The sequence below is a fragment of the Hibiscus syriacus genome, unplaced genomic scaffold, assembly GCF_006381635.1.
Source record: "Hibiscus syriacus cultivar Baekdansim isolate YM2019G1 unplaced genomic scaffold, ASM638163v2 tig00116970_pilon, whole genome shotgun sequence".
NCBI classification, from domain to species: Eukaryota; Viridiplantae; Streptophyta; class Magnoliopsida; order Malvales; family Malvaceae; genus Hibiscus; species Hibiscus syriacus.
In genome coordinates, this window is record NW_024063494.1 from 1,865,497 (window position 1) to 1,888,667 (window position 23,171).

Below are 23,171 nucleotides of genomic sequence, written 5' to 3' on the forward strand. Positions count from 1 at the left end.
AAAAACTTGGATGTATTTCGGCTATGGAGAGAATAAGGGAAGAATATGAGTAAAAGAGAGAGAAAAAGTAAAAGTTAACATGAAAAAGAAAAAATGAATAAAGAAAGAGAAAAGAAAAAGTTAAAAATTTTTGGAGGGAAAAGGGGGTGATAAGACGGTTAAGAGAGAAATTAGTGGGTGGGGGTTGTGCGTGTATGGGGAAGGAAAAACTGCCAAAAAGCAATGATGATGATGGGACAAAAACTGTGGAAAGAGAAAAGTAAATGTCAGAAATTAAATTAAATAAAAAGAAACAAATCAAAAGAATATCTCTCCAATTAATGCTTTGTCCTTTCCTCCCTTTGGTAACCGTTCCTTGTACGGTTTACAGCAATGTGGTCCCTACAAATCAGATCAAAAATTAATTACAAAATAAAATAAAATAAAACTAAAGAAAAAAAAACTTTAATGTTAAATTTTATTTATGTACAGACACAAATTCAATGCCGAGGCATCGAATTTTGGTTCTCCTCTGAGCACGCTTCAGTATCGTGCAGCCGTAACACGTCCTTATTGTGCGGTGGTGGAATTCCATTGTAGGCTTTCAGACGCTGGCCATTGACCTTGAAGATCTTCCCATTGTCTATTCTCTTGATGTCAACAGCTCCATGGGGATAGACATAATGCACCTCAAATGGCCCTGACCATCGAGATTTTAGCTACCCAGGAAAGAGTTTAAGTCTGGAGTTGTAAAGCAAGACTTGTTGCCCCACATGAAAATGCCGTGGCATCAGTTTTTGGTCATGCCACTTCTTGGTTTTCTCCTTGTATATCCGAGCATTCTCATATGCTTGTGCTCTAAACTCTTCCATTTCATTAAGTTCTAATAATCTCTGCTCCCCAGCTAGTTGAGCATCGAAATTCAATCGCTTGATAGCCCAATAAGCTTTATGTTCAAGCTCAACCGGGAGATGACAAGCTTTACCATACACTAACTTGAAGGGTGACATCCCCAAAGGAGTTTTGAATGTTGTTCTGTACGCCCAAAGTTCTTCATCCAACTTTGGCGACCAATCCTTTCGCTTTGGGTTCACCACTTTCTCTAAAATCTGCTTGATCTCTCGATTAGATATCTCAGCTTGGCCATTTGTCTGCGGATGATATGTCGTGGCAATCTTGTGTCGAACTCCATATCTCAGCAATGCCTTGGCAATCAACTTGTTATCAAAATGGGTTCCTTCATCACTGATGATAGCACGAGGTACTCCAAACCGAGTGAAAATATACTTGTGCAAAAACTTGAGTACGGTCTTGGAGTCATTCCTTGATGTTGCTATTGCTTCCACCTACTTTGACACATAATCCACAGCAAGCGATATATATAATTTTCCTTCAGAAGATGGGAATGGTCCCATGAAGTCGATGCCCCACACATCAAACAGCTCTATCTCCAAAATATTTTGCAGCGGCATCTCATGTCGTTTGGAGATGTTTCCAGTCCGTTGGCATCGATCACATCCTTTGTAAAATGCTTGGGCATCTCTAAACAAAGTTGGCCAGTAAAAGCCTGATTGCAGGACCTTAGCAGCAGTCCTTGCTCCACCAAAATGGCCTCCACTTGGGGCCGAATGACAATGGTACAAATATCACTTGCTCCTCTTCAGGTACACATCGTCTAATGAGCTGATCGGCACAATGTTTTGAACAGATATGGCTCATCCCAAAAATAGTGCCTTGCATCGTGCTTGAACTTCTTTTTAGCCTGACTATTCAAATCAAAAGGCACAATTCCACTAACAAGAAAATTAACAAGGTCAGCGTACCACGGGATTGCCGCAGCATATAAAATTTTCTCATCAGGAAATTCCTCTTGGATATCTACAGTGTCATGGCATTCAGAATTGTTCTCTAGCCTAGATAAGTGATCAGCAACTTGATTTTCAGTTCCTTTTCTATCTACCACCTCTAAGTCAAATTCTTGCAAAAGTAAGATCCACCTAATAAGTCTAGGCTTGGCATCCTTTTTGTTCACTAAGTATTTTATAGCCGAATGATCAGTGTGAACAATAACTTTAGTGCCTATTAGGTAAGGTCTAAATTTATCAAAAGCAAATACTACGGCAAGTAATTCTTTCTCAGTGGTGGTGTAGTTCAATTGTGCTTCATTTAAAGTGCGGCTAGAGTAATAAATAACATGAAAGATTTCACCTCGGCGTTGCCCCAAAACAGCTCCTACGGCATAATCGCTTGCTTCACACATCAGCTCAAATGGTGATGTCCAGTTGGGAGGGACTACAATGGGTGCCGAGATCAGTTGTCGTTTCAGCTCAGTAAATACGCCGAGGCATAATTCGTCAAACACAAAGGGTTGGTTTTATTGAAGCAATGTGCACAAGGGCTTAGAAATCTTGGAGAAGTCTTTGATAAATCTTCTATAAAATCCAGCATGTCCAAGAAAACTTCTTATTCCCTTGACCGAAGTTGGTGGTGGCAATTTTTCAATCACTTCAATTTTCGCCTTGTCTACCTCAATACCCTTGTGTGAAATTTTGTGGCCTAATACAATGCCTTCAGTAACCATGAAGTGACATTTTTCCCAGTTTAAGACCAACTCAGCCTCCTCGTATCTCTTGAGAACTTTTGCTAAATTGCCGAGGCATCGTTCAAAGTCATCCCCACAAACAGAAAAGACATCCATGAAGATCTCTAGAAAATCCTCAACCATATCTGAAAATATAGCTTGCATACAGCGCTGAAACGTTGTCGGGGCATTACAGAGTCCAAAAGGCATCCTCCTAAAGGCAAAAGTGCCATAGGGACAAGTAAATGTAGTCTTCTCCTGGTCCTCTGGTGCGATGGCAATTTGATTGTACCCCGAGTACCCATCCAAAAAGCAATAGAATGCTTTACCGGCCAATCGATCCAACATTTGGTCGATGAAAGGTAGAGGAAAGTGGTCCTTCTTCGTAGCTTTGTTGAGTTTTCTATAGTCCATACATATCCTCCATCTGGTCACAGTGCGAGTGGGTAATAGCTCATTATCCTCATTCGTAACCACCATCGTGCCTCCTTTCTTCGGAATGCATTGGACAGGGCTCACCCATGAGCTATTGGAGATAGGGTAGATCACTCCAGCATCAAGCCATTTCAGAATTTCTTTCATCACCACTTGCTTCATAACAGGGTTGAGTCTTCTTTGTGGTTCAATTGAATTGCCGTGGTAATCTTCTAGCAGAATCTTGTGCATGCAGATTGTGGGACTAACGCCTTTCAAATCAGCCATAGTCCAACCAATTACTTTCTTATGCTGCATCAAAACACTTAACAAACTTTGCTTTTTGGTTAGTAGTAAGGTTAGCGGAAATAATCACCGGTAAAGTCTCATCGCTACCTAAGTAAACATATTTAAGATGCCCTGGCAAAGTCTTAAGCTCTAGATTGGGTGCATGCAATAATGAAGGCTTATGAGAAATGAATTCATCAAAATTCAGAGGTTCAAAATTCATACCTGATCTAACTTGTACTAAGCTAGATTGCTCCTCCAAAATTGGAAAGTCGTCGGACTCCACTAAGCTTTCATCATCCACCCAATATTCATTTTCTGCTAGCTGAATGAAGTTGTTCTGGCAAAGATGTTCAGTCTCTTCTTCAATCACTGAGTTTAATTCAGAAATGCCTTGGCATTCTTCAGTGTCATCAACATATTTGAGCGTTCTAAAAACATTGACAGTCACACACTGATCAGTCACTCTCATGGTGAGTTCACCTTTTTCACAGTCTATCAAGATACGTCCAGTGGCTAGGAAAGGTCTTCCCAGAATGATTGGGTGCCTTGGCATCAACTTCGCAGTCCAGAATTAAGAAATCGACTGGAAACACAAACTTGTCCACCCTTACTATGACATCCTCGACTCTCCCTTCAGGTTTAACATGGGATTTGTCGGCAAGTTGTAAAATAACTGAGGTGGGTCTTGCATCTCCTATGCCAAGCTTCAAGAATATCGATTTTGGCATTAAGTTGACACTTGAACCAAGATCACATAAAGCCTTTCCAAAGAAATTAGCTCCAATTGAACAAGGAATAATGAAGCTGCCCGGATCATTTCTCTTTGGCGGCAACTTACTCAATGAAGAACAAAATTATGTTGCCGTGGCAACAGTCTCTACTTTCCTCTTCTTGGTACAGATGTCCTTCAGAAATTTGGCATACATCGGCATCTGTTCAACAGCTTCCAAGAGAGGTATATTGATATGGAGCTGATCAAGAATGTCTACGAACTTCTTGAACTGAACTTCATCATTGTGCTTCTTCAATCTTTGTGGGAAGGGTGGGGGAGGTCTAGCTTCCTTAGCTGTAGGAATAGAATTTTCTTTTGCCTTGGCATCAGAATCTGGTACCTTGGCAGAATCCTCCTCCTTGTCCTTCTCAGAAACTCTATCATCTTGTAATTCAGCTTCAGTAGTGGGATTAGAATCATCATGATGTGGCCCACTATCCTTGACTTGTCGATTGATTTGTGTTCCACTCCTAAGAGTTAACACATTGCAGTGCTCTTTTCCAGGTCCTTTAGTGACTTCAGTATTGCTTGGAAAACGTCGTCCTTGCTGACGCTCTTGCAATGCCGTAGCAATCTGACCAACTTGACCTTCCAAAGCTCTCAGAGACGAGCTATGGCTTTGAAGTAAGGCGCCTTGACTATAAAGTAAAGCTCCTTGATTCTTAATTGAAGTAGAATGGTCTTGTTGCATTGTCTTCGTAGTAGATATGAATTCTTGAATTGTAGCTTCTAAGGAACTTATGCTCGCTGAAGATGAAGCTCCTTTGTTAGCATTATGCCATGGCATAGCATTTTGGTAACTTTGAGGCTCATTGTGATTCTGCTGCCTAGTAGGATGATTAGCATTGTGGGCTCCTTGATTTCCCCATGAGAAATTGGGATGCTGACGCTATCCAGCATTATAAGTGTTTGAGTAAGGATTGTTGCTGCCTCGATTGTAATTACCAACAAAGTTGATGGACTCATGGTTGGTTGGGCATTCACTCTCGTGATGATTGTCTTGACACAACAGACATGCCAGATTATTTGTTTTCACTTCCTTCACATCAGTGGAACATTGTAAGTTCTTTAACATATTAGTAATAGCGGAGAGTTGAGCGGACACCGAATCTTTGGCTTCTAACTCGAATGCTCCAGGTGCTCTTCTCCCACTCCCAAGTCTTGAGGAAGGAAATTGATAATCATTGTTAGCAATTCTGTCCAAGATAGCAAACGCCTCCGTAGGTGATTTGTCCAGCAATGTCCCATTTGCCGAGGCATCCAGTAACATCCTCGTGGGTGCATTGACTCCATTATAGAACATGACTACTTGAGTCCAATCATGAATACCATGATTTGAACACTTTCGAAGCAAACTCTTGTAATGATCCCAACACTCATACATGGATTCGTCGTCGCCTTGGTGAAAAGATGATATTTCATTCCTTAGCTGCGTATTCATGTTTAATGGGCTGTACCTCAATAAGAAACTCTTACAAAGATCGGCCCATGATTCTATCGAACCGGCTGGTACACCACTCAACCAAACTCTTGCTCGGTCATGCAATGAATATGGAAAAAGCTTTAATTTCAGAAAATCCTCATGCACTCCTTCTTGGTGGAAAGAATCACAAACTTCCAGAAAATTACGAATGTGATGCCTGGCATCTTCAGTTGGCATACCCCCAAACTGCCCAATGAAATTCAACATGTTGAACATGACTGGTTTCAGCTCGAAATATGCAGCTTGAATTTCGGGTGCCACAATCCCAGGATTCAGATCATCCAGCATCGATTTAAATGATCGAATAACACGAGGTCTGATAGCAGGTTCAGCATTGTTTAATGTCGCGGCATTCTGATTTCCGTCATCTTGACCAATGCCTTGGTTTCCAATCTGATACATATTTCCTTGAGCACGTCTTCTTCTTCTAAAGAGTCTTTCAATCTCAGGTTCTATCATTCCAAAGGCTCTTCAGAATTTCTTCTAGGCATACTAAATAAACCTGAAAATAAAACAAAAAATCAAGTAAACTATACAAAAAATAAAAATGCAAAACAGAATAAAATGCTCTGGATAAACTAAATAACTTCAGGCTACCAATCCCCGGCAACGGCGCCAAAAACTTGTTCGCGTGTTGTGAGTACTATAAAATATACGCAAATAATGTGCAAGTATACACAATCGCTCAAGTAATGATGAGTATCGTCTCCACAGGGATTGGGTGAAATTACGAAAGTCTAACCAAAGCAACGCACTAAATTATCTAAGTATAGTTAGTCTTGATATATACAAATGTCACGGTCATGGAAATGTCTATGCTGGTGGATGCGGATTGATTGTGTGATGGTGTAGCAAATGGAAATGTAGTGACAATGATGGATGTTTAATATTGAGTATGGTGAAATGTCAAGGCAATGAAAAATGGTAAAGACAGTAAATAAAAAGATAAATAAATAAAATAAGAAGAAAATAATCCTCACGTGACAAGCTTCCAATGAAATGAATGGTAAGGATTGGTCTAGGGTTGCTAACTTATTTCTCAAGTATATTAAGCTATCTTGTCTTTACTTACTCGACAGGCTTTCCTAAGGTGTTCAAAAGAACCTAACAGAATAGGATGCCAAGGCATCTGCTCTCACTCACGATGTTTAAAATAAGAAGAAAATAATCCTCACGTGACAAGCTTCCAATGAAATGAATGGTAAGGATTGGTCTAGGGTTGCTAAACTTATTTCTCAAGTATATTTAAGCTATCTTGTCTTTACTTACTCGACAGGGCTTTCCTAAGGTGTTCAAAAGAACCTAACAGAATAGGATGCCAAGGCATCTGCTCTCACTCAACGATGTTGGACAGCCTACCCTATTGATAAAGACACCCTTTTTAGTCGTTGAAATCCTAACCTAGTCTCTTCCGAGATCTAAGGGATTAAGTTATAATATTCCTATGCCGGTTCAAAGCCCCTTGAAAATACCATAACCCATTGCTTATAAGGATCTTATCTTGTGTTTATTCCGAATACTTACAAGTATTTTTAGTTTAGGATTCTTCCGAATACCTAACCTTCATCTAAGAGATGGACATTTCCATGCCTCTTACAAGCCTAGATGGTGAAGCATTCATAAGCAAAGCAAATAAAGAACCAAAATAAACTTAAATATACCATTAAAAATAAAGTTTAAACAACCATTAAATCAACCACCACCAAATAAGTTAGTTCATGGTGGGGTTCGAAATATCCAAACACAAAGTCATGAAAATATTCGTTCCAACAACCCAAAAAAATAATATAAAAATAGCAGCAAAAAGGGAAGCGAGAAGAAGCCTTCGACGCGCCACCGGAGGTCTCCTCTCGGCCACCACGAACCACCTAGCTCGCTAGCTACTTTCGTCGCCTAGCTTGACACTCCTTGGAGATTTATCAATGGAGGAATATCCCAAGGAAGAAGAAAGGAAAAGAGAAAATAAAAATGTGATTTTTCTGCTCTATGCGTGTGCTCTCTGTCCGTGTATCTCTCTCTGAGGTGTCATATAATAAAACAATATCTAGGGGTAATGATGATTTTGTTGGGTGCAAAATACCCCTCATACCCCTAGAATCACATGTTATGCATGAACCTTATCCTCCAAGTGGCAGTGGTCCATTGGCAGCTCTGGCAGGCGGTTACAGCAGTCCTTCACGTGCAGAGACAGTTGTCCAGTGCCAGCTGTCCTGATGCAGAAATATCTTTTTGTCTTTTTCTGCGCCAGAAATACCAAGGCATTTCAATCTGCTTTAGCAACGTGTGATGCCGCGGCATTACTTCCCAAAGAATCCTTTTTCTTGCTATTCCCTGCACACCATAGACAAACTGCACCTTTCCCTCAAACAGCACCATTAAGAAATAAAATAGCACAACCACCACAAATGCAACTATATGCAACTACATGATCCTAAAATGACTAAAATGAGCTTTTAAACAAACAATAACTTAAGTGAAAAAGGCTTTAAAAGTAGCCTTTTTAGGAAGTTAACATATCAAAATATAAATTGATATTTCAACTCATTATAAATTCAGTGGTTTTCATACACGTAGTGTCGATACGGTAATTCACAAACTCATTATGAATTACATATGGTGCAATCACAGTGCCAATACGGAAATTCATAAACTAATTATGAATTCTTTAGGTTGCACACATAGTGCCAATACGAAAATTCATAAACTTATTATGAATTTCTTAAGTTGCACACACAATGCCAATACGAAAATTCATAAACTAATTTTGAATTTCTTAGGTTGCACATATAGCCTTGTATGCCTCAATAGGATGCCTTACTGATGTCTGACTAATTGGTAACTTTATCTTTGCCCTTTTTCTTGCTAGACTCAGGAGCTTGATTTTGATCTACACAAACATCCATAATTGCACATACAATACAAATGTTAGTATACTTTCTAACATTTATACTTCTAATAATACTCAAAAGTACTATTATTTCCAAATTCTATTAAATTCCATCCTATCTTAACATTTCAGGTTGACTGGTACCGGTACCCCTCTTATGGTATCGATACTTCTATACTATTGTATTGATATTTCTATACTATGGTACTGATACTCCCTTTCAGTATTGATACCATTTCTGTATTCTGGAATCCATGGTATCGATACTTTTCTCTTAGTATCGATACCCACATCAGTATCGATACTAATTGCATTAGTATCGATATTGTTCATTGTATTTCTTCAAATTTAACCCTATAGTATCGGTACTATTCTTTCAGTACCGATACCCTTACCCAGATTTTCCATTTTTCAGCTTGATTTTTATCTTGATTTCATTTAAATCTTTTACTTTCACCTCCAACAATACCATTAAACTCACCATTACTTATCACAACTAACATTCCTATATTTAACTTCTTATAACACCCAAATTCTCTAAAGAACACACTAAACCAAGAATCATACTACTTTTTTATAAAGTGTTTTTAATCACATCCAAGGCTTCTATTCTCTTATTTACTTATTTGCAAGTCAAATATACTTGTAAACATCAATAAAAACTCATATTTCAACAATTCACTCAAAAGCCCATTTTCTTCAATCTCAAATAAAACATTTGTTTTTTAGTTTTAATCCTCTTTAACCCTTCTTTAAGCTTACACGTCACTTAAGGTTTCAAGAAAAAATTAGAAACGAAAGGAAAAACTAGCTAAATGAAGCCTTACCTTTGGCAATGGAGGAGAGCACGGGCAACGGGGGGAAAGAAGAGAATAAGAGAAGATAACTTAGTTGACTTTTTCAACTTTCCCCTTTTTCCCTCTCTTAAATAGCCTAATTAAAATGAATTTTAAATCTATTTCTCTCTAAAGGACCGAAATGTCCTTTTATTCTTCCATTCTTACTAATTAATTTTAAACCCAATTTCCTAATTCATTTTTGTTACTTTACCATTTATTCAAATTAAATATTCCAAATTTTAAATCCTTTCATTATGGTCATCAACCTGATATTTGGGGTATTACAAAGGATCTTGGTAGAAGTATTTGCCCCTTGTAGAATTTGCCTACAACAGTTATCATTCGAGCATTAAGATGGCTCCCTATGAAGCTTTATACGGGAGAAAGTGTTATACATCACTAAATTGGTACAAGATTAAGGATAGGGACGTTCTTGGTCCTGACTTGATCAAGGAGGTAGAAGAGAAAGTTCAAGTGATTCAGCATAATCTCAAAGTGGCAGCCGATAGACAGAAGTCATGTGTTGATTTAAAGAGAAAAGAGATTAAGTTTGAAGTTGGAGATAAAGTATTTTTTTGAAAGTTTCTCCTTGGAAGAAAGTGTTACATTTTGGCTGGAAAGGAAAACTTAGCCCTAGATTCATTGGCCTATACGAGATTGTTAAAAGAGTTGGACCGATGGCATATCGGTTAGTATTACCACTAGAGATGGAAAAGATCCACAATGTCTTTCATATGTCTATGCTTCGGATATATCGATCTGATCCTTCGCACATTATAACACCAGATAAAATAGAAGTTCAATCTGACCTGACCTACGAGGAAGAGCCAGTATAGATTTTAGCATATGAAATCAAGCAGGTAAGGAACAAGATGATTCCATTAGTTAAAGTTCTCTAGAGAAATCATAAGGTAGAAGAAGATATGTGGGAGTGTGAAGAAGACATGAGACAACAATATCCCCACCTATTTGTGCAGTGAAAATTTGAGGACGAATTTTTTAAGGGGGAGAATTGTAATACCCCAAACATAGAGTCAATAACGAAAATGTAAGAATTTAAAATTTAATGGTTTAATGGTTTAAGTTGAATAAATTGGAAAGTTCAATAACTAATTTTAAAAATTTTGATTAGGACTTGTTATCAAATATGAGATATTGGAAGGGCATTATGGTCTTTTTAAAGGAAAGGAATTTTATATTCCCTTTTTAGAGATATAAAACACGTGGAGTAAGGAAAAATCTAGAACTCTGGGTTATTTTTTATTCTTCTTCCTCTTGTCGTGAACCTTTATTTTTCCAAGGTAAGTTGATTTCGAGTTAGTTGTTTCTTCAAATTTTGGTTTGGTTTTGAAGACTTAGGTGATATATAAGCTTAAGGAAAGTTTTAGGTTGATTAAAACTAAGAGATGAGTGAATTAATAAGGGAATTGTTGATATGGTTTAGCATTTGGATTTCTAATGATAAATTTGACTTGTCAAGGATTTAATTAAGGAGTTAGAATGATTAGAAAGGATTTAGAACATGTTTGAATAAATGACATGATTTTTAGTTTTAAGAATTCCATAGAGAATTTTAGATGTTATAAGGGGATTATTGGATATAAGTTGATTAGGATAGGTGTTAATGAGTTTGAGGAGTTGAATGGAGAAAAGAGCAAGAAGTTTAGACAAATTTGGGGAAAATTCAAAGTGAACTAAATGAAATTTGGGCAAGGGTATCGGTACTGGAAGAATAATACTGATACTATAGTGTAAAATTTAAGGAAATAGATTGAATTTGATGAACAGTGTCAGTACTGATTGAATTAGTAACGATACTGAAGTGGGGCATCGATACAAAGAGTAAGGTATCGATACCATTATTAAGTATGAAATTCCAGAATGCCAAAATGGTATCGATACTGTTGGGGTATCGGTACCATAGAAGAAAAGTATTGGTACTGTAGGAGGGGTATCAATACTAATGCGTTGGAAATTTAAAGTGAGAGTTTTAGTTTCTTCTTTGTAAATGCTAATTTGGTTATACGTTAATGTAAAGTGGTATTGATTTTGGATATATTTACGTGTAGATTTGGATCAGAAGTGTATCGATCAAAGTGGCATACCAAATTGATTTAGCGAAAGATAAAAGGGATTCGTTTAGAACTTACATGAGGCAAATGTGAATGCAACTCATTTGTTTTATATTAGATTTGAGGACGGCTTGCCATAAGTCAACCTCATAGTTTTCGATCGAAAACTGTTTTATTTCTTTTATGTCATATCTTTATAATGCTTTATTCAAGTTATATTTCTAAAGCTATGTTTTGATTGTTATATGTACATGATTATGAACATGTGATATATGAATTTGCTTATACGAAAATGTTCTATATGAAAATAATCTATGTGCTCAATCAAAAGTGATTTACGTGAAAGTGAACCATGTGTGAATGTACTTTATGAGAATAAGACACACTTTAAATAGTGAAATGAAAAAAATAATAATAAAGCTAAAGCCCAAGGTATATATATGAGAATTAGAGGTATAGTTGACATGCCAAAAGTCGAGGGTTCTATTGTGTCCTTCAGGAAAAACTATGTGGTCCTTCGGGATAAACCTATATGGTCCTTCAGGATAAATATGTAGCACTTCGGTGCAAATTATGTGAGCAGTGGTGATTGCATTAGTGTACAACCTCAATGTACTCAAATACCTATAATTCTCACTAGTATGCATTGGGCTATTAAAAACAAAGTAATATAAACCAAACACTATATAAAGTATAAATTCTTGTCATGAATGGTAAATTGAACTTCTTATGAAATGATTTCTTTGAGATGAGTAAGAAAAGTTTTTACCATGTTTATTATACTCGTACTTGCCTCACTAAGTCAACGACTTAGTGTGTGATTGTTTAACACGTAGGTTCGAAGAAAGCTGAGGGTTAAAGCCAGGCGTGGACAACATACTCCCGCAAAAGATTATATCAGAACAAATTAAATTGTAGGTTTCTTGTTATTTTATAAATTGTTGGTATGTATTACAAGTTTTGAAATGTAATGCTCTAATCTATTTTGTAATCATACACTTTTATATTTATGTAAATTATCAAATGATGTATTTTCATTTTTAATTTTTAATAGAAATTTTATTATAAGGGTTTCAGTACTAAAATACAATTTAGAGTTTAAATTTTATATGCACTTCTCAAGAGTAAATGTTTTGAAAAGTTGATGTGACACCTCGAATTTGTATCCGGGTCAGGTACGGGTTAGGGGTGTTACAAAAAGCTACAGTTTACGCTGAAGGGTATTGTAATAGCAACAGTTTGATAAACCAAGGGTTGTAGTTCATGTTGAGTGGTATTGCCGTAGCAAAAGTTCTAGGAACACTCTTGTAAATCCTGTCGGGCAGCATAAGCATAGCAAACTAAATCATCCTAGATATAGAATAATATCTCACCATAGCAAAGCCAACCTAAGTGCTCCGTTAGAAGTCTGATTGTGTGAGGTTTTTCAGAATATATTACACTCAATATTTTTATTTGCTTTGACAACTTTTATTTGTTTACCTTTGCATATCTTTATTGCCTCGACCAAACTTTTCTGCTCACTTCACTTTATAATCTTTCTCGCCTTGACAATATTTTTCCATTTGTTCATATCATTTGTTATTGCTTGTTTTTCTTTTTAGACAAGAATCTTAGGACTAATTATTGACACTTAGTTCTAGTTGTAGCAAACATCAAAAAAATTCATCAATCCCTGTGGAGACGATAACTCACTCACTATTATATTACATACATTGATTGTGTATACTTGCACAGATTTGCGTGTCACAACACACACTTTTACACGCGATCAAAGAGAAATCTAAATTTAAAAAGTAAATTCAAAGATAAAGTAAACTAGACTAGGACTAAAGTACTATAAATCTAAGCCTAAGGGCTTAATCTAAAACCTAAATAAGCTATCAAGGACTAAATTACAAGGAAGAAAAATTAACAAAAAAAATGAAAGCAATTAAAATATATAAAAGGACTAAATTAAAATAAATCAGAATATAAAGTCAAAACAGTAGGAAATTAAAACTGGAAATTAATGGACTAAAATTTAAACATCAATAATTTAAAATAGAAATTAAAATAATAGAAAATTAAAAGGGAAAATGTAAATAATAGAAATTAACCAATCGAATAAAATTAAAAGATTGGTGGTTATATTTTAATATTTTACCCAGACCATAAATAATGCGAGTCATACCCCATGGTGGGTCGTCGCGAGATCGTAAATTAATTCGAACAAATTTTAGAAATTAAAGGTTAGTAAATTAGCGGTTTAAAGTTAGAATTTTACCTGGACCATAATAATGCGGATCATACCCCAGGCGGATCACCACAATGTCGTATTAAATGTTTAATATCAATATTTTAATATCATGAACCAAAATAAAATTAAAAATAAAAACAACGGCTACTTTTAAACAAACAGAATATCACAAATGGTGACTAAATTGAAAACAAACAAAAAAAGAATGTCAAATATAAAATAAATAAAAAGAACGAGACATTGGTGACCAAAATGGAAAAATGCACCTAAACTAAAGGGACATGTGTTCAAATATCCCCTAAACTATGGGTATAAAGCCCAATATTTTTTTGTTTTAACTCATTTCATAACCCTAATTCCAAAAAAAATCTCCCAATTTCTCTCCACTCTCCCCTCCGGCCACCACCTTAGACGGCCGAACACAACTAAACCGCCTTCAAACCAAATCGAAACGTTCGCCCTCTTCTCTAACTAGACCCATGTCTCGACCGAGAACCCAAAGGTCACTGCATTAAGGTAAACGTTTCTCCTCTTTTTACTCTGTTTCCGATTTTCAAACGACTGAGGAACAAAGAATGTTGAAAAAATACCTTTTGAAAAGTTTTTGTTTAAAGGGAAATCCCCCACTTTTACACTATTTTTTTTTAGAGAAAAATAAAATCCGAGAGCCCCTACAATCTTTTTTTCATGGGTTTTATATTAACCCATTTTTACAAAATTACAGTAGGCTGAAAATTGCAATTCTGATTTGTGTTGTTTGTTTTCTTGCATGTGCTTATGATCTGGTGCTAACTAGGGATGGCAAAAAATTCTGAACCCAACGGGGAAAACTGAAAACCGAATTAAACGGGGACGGGAAAATCTATTTATGCTAAACGGGGACGGGGACGGGTTTAGTTATCCCCGCCCCGATTACCCGGCCCGATACCCGGCCCAATAAATATTAAAAATAATTATTATATATATATATATATAATATTAATAAATTTAATTTAAATTAAAAATATATATATAATATTTATATATTTAATTTAAATATATATACTCGGCCCGATACCCGTTTAAATAACCGTTTATGCTAAACGGGAATACCCGTTTCCCCGCGATTTTCTCCGATTACCTGATGGGGATCTCCGTTTAAATCCCCGCAGTTTTTTAAGTGGGTACGGATTTTTTAAATGGGAATGAGGACAGAGGAACTAATACCCGGCCCGAACCCGACCCGAACCCGGCCCGTTGCCATCCCACTGCTAACGGGAACAATCGTGGCACGAGGAACCACCAGTTGTGTTGTTGTAGACATGGGACCATTGATGGGCTCCTTGTTATTGCTTGACGTGGAGGGAGGGACCACAAGGTGGCGGCACCAGCTTCACTTTCTTTGGCATTTAGGGTTAGCTCTAACCTTAAGTTATAAGTTGGGTCAAGCTTGTTGTTGGGCTAAAGTAATGGGTTGTGATGGATTTTGTGTAATGGGTATGGAAATTTGAGTTTTTTTTTTTTTTTTAAAGAATTGAGTTTCATTTGAATAATTTAGGTATGTAAGGTAAATTGATATTTGGACATTGGATTTTAATATTTTTTGGTTTTTTTTTTTTTTTGAAAAAGGATATAATTTAATTTAGGCTCAAATTTTTGGACTTTGGGTTTTAATAATAAATGTTACAATTTGGGCTTTAAATTCTCAAAATGAACAGATGGTTACTAAGGCTTAAAACCCATCATATGTTCAACATTCCTCAAAGCTCCCACTAATTAAATGCAAAAATTCCATGAGCTATTTTCATTTTCACTGCTAGTGCCGCTTGAATTAATTCGACATCAACACATAAACAACTTCAACTGGGCTTTGATCGCATTCAATCCAAATTGAATTGTTCAGATGAAATTAGATATTACAGAACGTTATTTAAATGATTTTACACTATATCAAACTAAATCAACTAATAAATTTACATGTACGTGACCACATTCAGATAATAATTCTATTATAAATCGCGTAATTGATGCTGATAAAAATGATACAGCATACTTATCGCATAAGTAATAAAGTGGGAGCCTTATTAAGACTTCAGATGTTGAACCCACAGAGAACAAAATTGTTTACAAATGAATTAGTAAAAATAACTTATTGTTGAAATAGCATGTTGTCGAAACAAAGATTTGAAGATATAATGCAATAAGAGAAAGATATGGTCATGCTACAACATTGTGTACAACACAGAGTTGGATATCAATTGGAGTAAGATGATAAAAGGGATTATTTGTCAAATCCATGTATTTAAATTTACTACAATGTATTTAACATTGATTACCATTAACGGATTAGAATGAATTAGCGTTAACTAAAGCAAACAATCAACTTAGTAATTATGCTAAACGCTTGGCAGCATATATCTCAACATGTATTTGCTTCTCACAATACCAAGGCCACAAAACTAGCATGCATATCATTAAGTTTATCTCTAAACAAATAAACAACATACTTAAACAATGAAATCTCTTTCACCATTTATAAGTGCAAAACACAATGTAGCAAATTGAAGAGATCTCTTGCTGACTGCCAATGCTACTCGACAAAGACTGTTCCTTAGATGCTTCAGCACTCCCCAACTAAGTAGCTTAAGTAGTCATGGAAAAAGGACAAGAAGTTTATATAGAGAAAAGAGAGTATGAAAATTTGATCTAGAAATAAGCCAAGGATGGTCTTATTTATAGGTAAGAAAGGTCAAATCCTCTCCTATGAAGGTTTTCCACGTTGCAGCAGCTGATAGGAGAGGATTACAATTGTATCCCATTCCAAAATGTTCTGCCCAACACGGTGAATCATCAATTGTTGTAGCATCCGCTCCAACGCTGCAACATTTTACACCTTTTTCAGCAGAAAACTAGAAATTAGCCCAAGTTAACCAAACTCTTAATAATGCAAAAAATACATGTAATTAAGACTAATCTAATCCTAAAATGCTTTTAAACATACTCAATTTCAAGCTAAATCTATGTATAAAGTGCTAAAATGATAACTCTTTTGGAGAGTTATCAATAAATAGTTATTTAAGCCTAATCTATCCAAACCCTTTTACACAATTATAGTCTTGTTTATGTACAAATTCAAAAAATAACAAATATGTCACTCAAGGATTAAAAGAACAAATCACTCAAATCAGTCTCTTAACAAATAAATATGTAAACTCTAAGTAAGATATAATGTTAAAAATCATCCTTAACGTTTATATGAATAATCATTATTTTTTTTAAATATGTTAGCTTTCAACATTTATGTTTTTATCAAAATAATTTATTGTTAAATAAAAATCATTAACAATTATTTAATTAAAGGTTTCATCTTTAAAATAGTCATTTTCACAAAAAATAAAACATTAAGGATTAAAAAGCTTCAAAAAGATAAAAAAAATTTGATGATTTAATCGAATGTTAAGAATGAATTTGACGTTATACGCTTTAAATTCTCTCTCAATATTCGAAATACTCCACAATAAAAAAAACAGTATTATGGGAGATTTTGTTTGCTCGTTTTAGAGGACCAAAATGCAATTCTTGCTAAATACAATTACTTGTACAGTACTTTACCTATAAAATAAAGACCGTTTGCAGGCATGCCCTAGTCCATTACACTAAGCCTTTTATTAACGTAGGGCTTCATGTTATCTAAGCCCATACCGAGTTTCTCACGATGGAATCAACAATGGTATATTAAGTTGGGGTGAGCCTTCAACTTAAGTCAAATTATTCGAGTTGATAAGTTTTATTTTATAACTAAAAGTTGATTTGAAATTTTTTAAGTCAAGTCAAGTTTAGAAAATTCGAATCGAGTTGAGTTGAATCGAATTTTTTAGTTTCTGTTTAAATTTATTTATAAACATTTATAATATGATGATATTATTTGATTCAAATTTAAATGATTTTTTATAACCATATATAATACATATATATTTGTTCATATTTTTTTATATGTGGTATACATATATCATACAGAGTCGAGGGACTCGACTTAATCTTGAAAATTAATCTACTAATTACTAAAAATTTTGAGTTATTCAAGTTATACTTTACAACTCGATTTGAACTATAAATTTTTTCGAATCGAGTTTATGAAACTACAACTCGAAGTAAATTCGAGTCGAACTTTTTTGAATCGAGCCAAAAGAATTAATTTTTTTAGTCGAATCGAGTTTTGCCCACCCTTAATATTAACAGTCACATTTAAGAAATTATAAAATTTTAATAAGAATAAAATTATAAAATTTTAGAGATATAAAATTAGATCACAAAGAAATTAAATTATATAATAATATGAGAATTTAAAATTTCTAAAAGATAGAATTGTACTTTATAATTTTGATATTATACTAAATAAATGAATTTATATTCATAATTTTCACGTAAAATCATAATGTTTCACCTGTCGGAAAAGTCGGAAGGATGCAGGTGTTTTTTTCGAAAAATTACCGATGATCGATATATTTATCGATCTAACATCGGTCATATTATATTTCCTGATCTAACACCTATAGCAGTAAAGCGCGCCCCCTGCCTTGAGCTATATGTTGATTTGGCGCCACGTGGGGTATGCGCGCCCCCTGTACCGCGCTATACGGTGACATGGGTTACACGTGTGTATAGCGCGCCCCCTGATCCGCGCTATACGCCACGTAGGGGTATAGCGCGGATCAGGGGCCGCGCAATACGCCACGTACCAGAATTATATTTAACGCGGTCTTTGGTCCGCGCTATACCTGGGTATGAATTATATTTAGCGCGGACCCTGGTCCGCGCTATACCTTTATCTGAATAATTACATATAGCGCGGTGCAGGTACCTCGCCTTATATTGTTATAAATACCCTCCTCCAACGAGTAATAATTCAGGCAATCTTCTTATATTTGATTTAGAAGTTCGTGTAATTTTTCGTTATAAGGTAATTTTGTTATAATTTTTTAATTATACTTATTGTTTATTATCATTATTTGAAAAAAAATATTATACTAATTATTTTCAATTAATTTTTATATTTGTAAAATTGAAAAGTGGGAGCATACGTCGAAATAGTTTTGCGGTGCAGGTAATAATATAATATTATATTATTTAAATTATTTACGTTGATGTGTAAAAAATTTATTGTATTATATTTTCGTTCATATATAATTTATTTAATCAGGTTTGTTTCAGTTATTTTTTTGCAGATATAATATTGTCGCACTTTTAAACTCAAATAATAGCGCGACTTTCAGCTATTGTTTATTATGATGGTGAAATTCGAGAAGATGAAACCGGCGTTGTTTTCGTATCAAATGAGCGTGTTAAAATATCATTCAAGAGAAACATAACTCTTGAGGAGCTGATAACGAAGATTTCGAGGAAGATTCATGTTGGAAGTAGTAGAAGAATTTCGTCGTTGCAGTACAGATTTCCAACATCATTGTTGTCATTAACTTATACAGCGTTCGAACTTTGGAACAATGAAGATGTTCAAATGATGGTTGAAGCTCAAAGTAATTATTCAGACGCCATTATTGAGATGTATGCACATTTTGTTCAAGTGCGTGTTGTTCGGGGTCAATCATTAAGCTCCCACTATGAGCTGGCTGAACAAGTTGATCAAGTTGACAGCCCGACTACAGTAATGTGTAATGATTTTAATGCCACAATGGGAGACATTCATCCGCAATTCAGGTAGGATCACCGCCCTCACATCATCAGTAGAATATGTCACCCATTCAAACTAAAACAAATAGTATATAATTTTTATCAAAATAATAATCTAATTATATAACTATAATCTTAAATCGATTTTTAAACATTAAAATTCATACATGTATGTCAACCTTCTGATCGATTGGCACCCTATTTTTTTCTAAATCATCAGGTTCTCCTGTGATTTTTCCTATCAGAAGACCACCTATTCAAGGAAAAAAATTTATTATACGATGTATAAAATTATTAATATACAAAATCAGATTTATAATTACCTCAGAAGTAGTGGAAATACGAATGTGTTCTTCACAACGGGACATAAAAAGGGCAATCGATACCATGCCTAAGACTGCAGCAGTAGGAGACATCCGCCGATAGCATTACGCCTTTAGTCAGTGGCTCCACACATCTTCCTGTACAGCAAAGCCAAAACTGCCGAGCCCTAACTGAATGATCCGACGAGACGAAAGTTGCTAAGATGTCGCAACCACATGCAGTGAACGAGGTTGCGCGATTTGTCCGGCATCAGCAACCCTCCTATCAACTACAATATGCATGGCCGTGCATACATCTTAACCTCATCCTCAGAGGCGTCTGCGCTCAACTCCTGAAAATTGACATCTAACCAATTTAACGGTATCCTACCTCCGATAAAACTTTCCGGGACACGTCCTAGATTTTCCCGGCACAAAGTAGTCTAAGAACCGGAAGCTATCCTTGATATCACATCTCCATCCACCGGAAGCTCCAGTGCATAGAAACATCCAAGCGTGATCGTGCACTCTCCGCACGGAAGATGGAATGTGTGGGTCTCCGGCCTCCACCGCTCTACTAAGGCAGAAATAAGGTCTGGTTCTATCTTACAGTGACCCTGATATCTACCTATATAATCAAATCCAGCCTCTACTAAATACGACAAGACACGGCTAGGTATCACTAACTTAAGATTCCTAATAAAATGATCTAATATACGGTCTTTCTCCTAAAAATAAATAATTACAAAAATTAATTCTTAATCTAATAATCATGCATTAAATAAATCAACTAATTATTACTAATAATTTAAATTAAATTAAAATGTTAAAATGTTACCGTATCAGCAAAGTGTCGAGATATATGATTTCCATCCAAGCGAAGTAAATTGTCTTCCATTATATATCTGTAAAAAAACTATATTAGTAAAATATTAAATAAAGTAAAATACTTAAATAAATTAAATACATAATATTAAAAATATTATAAAATATATCTTAAACAGAGAGAGTATTTGAGAGAAATTGAGAAAATTTGAGAGAATTTGGTGTGATAAAAGTGATTGATGATGGGGTATTTATAGGGAGGATTGGGGTGTGAACGGGTGGGTAATTAAAGGTATAGCGCGTCCCCTGTACCGCGCTATACCCCACGTGTCAGATAACCAGTATAGCCTGGCCACTGATCTGCGCTATACCCCTACGTGGCGTATAGCGCGGATTAGAGGGTGCTATACCCCATGTGGCGTCAAATCAACATATAGCGCGAGACAGGGGGTGCGCTTTACTACTACAGGTATTAGATCGGGAAATATAATCTGACCGGTGTTAGATCGGTAAATATACGATCAGTGATTTTTCGGGAAAAACGCCAAGGATGCATGAATTTAAGCTTAAGCAATTAGTTCAGTTTTTGTTTCCTTTTAAAAGCTGTAATAAGGAAGGCTGCATCTTCTTTGTATAGGAGTTTCCAGTCATCCCCAAACTATGATCATTATCTCAAATTGGTCCTTAAACTTTTAAATATTCTAATTTAATCTTAAATTATGAATCTTATTCTAAATTAGTCCTTAAACATTTAAATGTTCTAATTTATCCCAAACTATGACTCTCATTCTAAATTGGTCCTCAAACTTTTGAATGTTCAATTTCATCTCCAAATTCATCCAAATATGTAATTAGTTTAAAATATAGTTCAACCTAAATTTTATTTTTTTCAAATATATAATAAAATAACTTGGCCTAACAATTTTATTAAAAATGGATGATATTATATATATATATAATTTGGGATGAAATTGAAATGTACAAAAAGTTTGGGGACCAATTTATAATGAAAATCATATTTTGGGGATGAAACTGAAATGTTCAAAAGTTTAGAGACCAATTTAGAATATGAGTCATAACTGAAGGACGTGTGATATATATATATATTTGATATTTTTTATATTTTAAATATAAATAAAACATAACTACATTTAAATATATATATATCAATAATAATTTGAATTTTGGTATTTAGCAATCTTCCCAAGTCATCTTGGATTCGTTGAAGATGTGCCATTCTCTTCAGGTAAAACTAAGCTGACTTCTTTAGGTTTTCTCCTGCATTTTTTCTATTTTCAAATTGGATAGTTTTCTTTCTTTCTTTCTTTTTTTAATTTATATGTACATTTGTATATCATAACTTGTAATAAAATCTTGATTTGCTTGTTTAAGCTTGTTGTTACAGATGTCTACATCGGCGTCGGAACCGAAAGTCATCGCACGGCATGTCGCGATCGAAATCCCGCGACAGTCATATGATTATCTCGTGATTCCCCTCAAAGAAAAGATGGAAACCATGACAACCGCAAGCTGCACTTGTAGAGTCGACGAGAAATATCTCGAGTCCAATGGAAGACATTTCCTCCCCCAGAAGATCTCCATCGGTCTTTTCCATCATGGACGGAACGATTTGAAACACATGGAAGAACATAAATGGCGGTATCTGTATTCGCTCCTGAATCGGAGACCTCATCTCGAGGCTACATTGGACAAGTGTGTCAAGACCTTAAGAGAGCTAGAGCATAAGGCGAGGCTGTGCTATGAATGTCATGAAAAGATCGAGGTTTCGACTGATCGATTCGACAAAATTATGTTAGCCGATGCCGGTTTCTTGATCGAACTCTTCCTGAAGTATGTGGTAAAGGGTTTGAAACGCCGTGGCGATTACGTGTTCAACACATCAGGGTTGTTGTACGATTTGAGGTGTGACATGATGTTGCTGGAAAATCAGATCCCTTACTTCATCCTTCAACAAATGTTCGAAATCGTTCCGGTTCCAGACCATTGCAAATTGTCCTTGACCGAACTCGCATTTCGGTTCTTTAGGGATATGATCCCGGGAGATCACAGGCTTCATTTGACCAAATTTGGACAAGAAGGGAACCATTTACTCGATTTAATCCGACATTGTTTCCTCCCGACGATCCCGAGGATCAAAGTGAAAGACGAAGAAGTTAGAGGTTTGCCTTACAAGGCAGATAAGCTCAAAGCTGCTGGAGTTAAACTCAAGAAGGCATCAACAGAAGATTTACTAGACATAAAATTTGTCAAAGGAGTGCTCGAAATTCCGCCTGTTGAAGTCCACCAATATACTGAAACCCTACTCCAGAACCTCATCGCCTTCAAACAATCCAAGTCCGGAACCACTAAACACATTTCATCTTATGTTCTTTTCATGAAAACACTTCTCGAAGACGAAAAGGGCGTGAAATTGATTAAAAGAAAGCAGATTCTTACGAACTACGATGTGTCCGAAAATAAACAAGTTGGGACATTGTTTCATAGGCTTTGGGAAGAGATGAAAGTGATGGAGAATGTAAATGATGAGTTCTACTATGATGGGCTTTGTGAACAAGTGAAGGAGTACAAAAGGAGCAGTTGGCAGCCTCGGTTGAAGATGACATCACCGATCCGGCCCGGATATCTCCAAGAACCTCCGCCGTTGTCTCGTATTATGATTGTCGTTGTGGTTTTGTTCGGCATCCTTGTTCTTGTTGGTGCTCTGTTCTCTATAATCTCCTTTTTTCGACACAAGTTGAAAGGCGAAAAACGAACATGAGTGTGGTTTGATCCATTGGTTTTGTTTGAATCAATAGGAAC

The 23,171-nt window shown here is 35.6% G+C and overlaps 1 protein-coding gene across 1 annotated transcript; it reads left to right on the forward strand.

The window, feature by feature from the left end:
• Positions 1-1,463: 1,463 nt before the first annotated feature.
• Positions 1,464-23,166, forward strand: LOC120191536 (UPF0481 protein At3g47200-like). The gene is made up of 3 exons (XM_039194475.1): positions 1,464-1,469; positions 2,461-2,463; positions 21,744-23,166. Exon 3 carries the CDS (start codon positions 21,757-21,759, stop codon positions 23,128-23,130), a length of 1,374 nt encoding a protein of 457 aa, XP_039050406.1. The 5' UTR covers positions 1,464-1,469; positions 2,461-2,463; positions 21,744-21,756; the 3' UTR covers positions 23,131-23,166.
• The last annotated feature ends 5 nt before the right edge of the window (positions 23,167-23,171 follow it).

Coding starts and splice junctions, on each gene's coding strand:
- LOC120191536 (XM_039194475.1), top strand. CDS start 21,757: ATGTCTACATCGGCGTCGGAACCGAAAGTCATCGCACGGCATGTCGCG.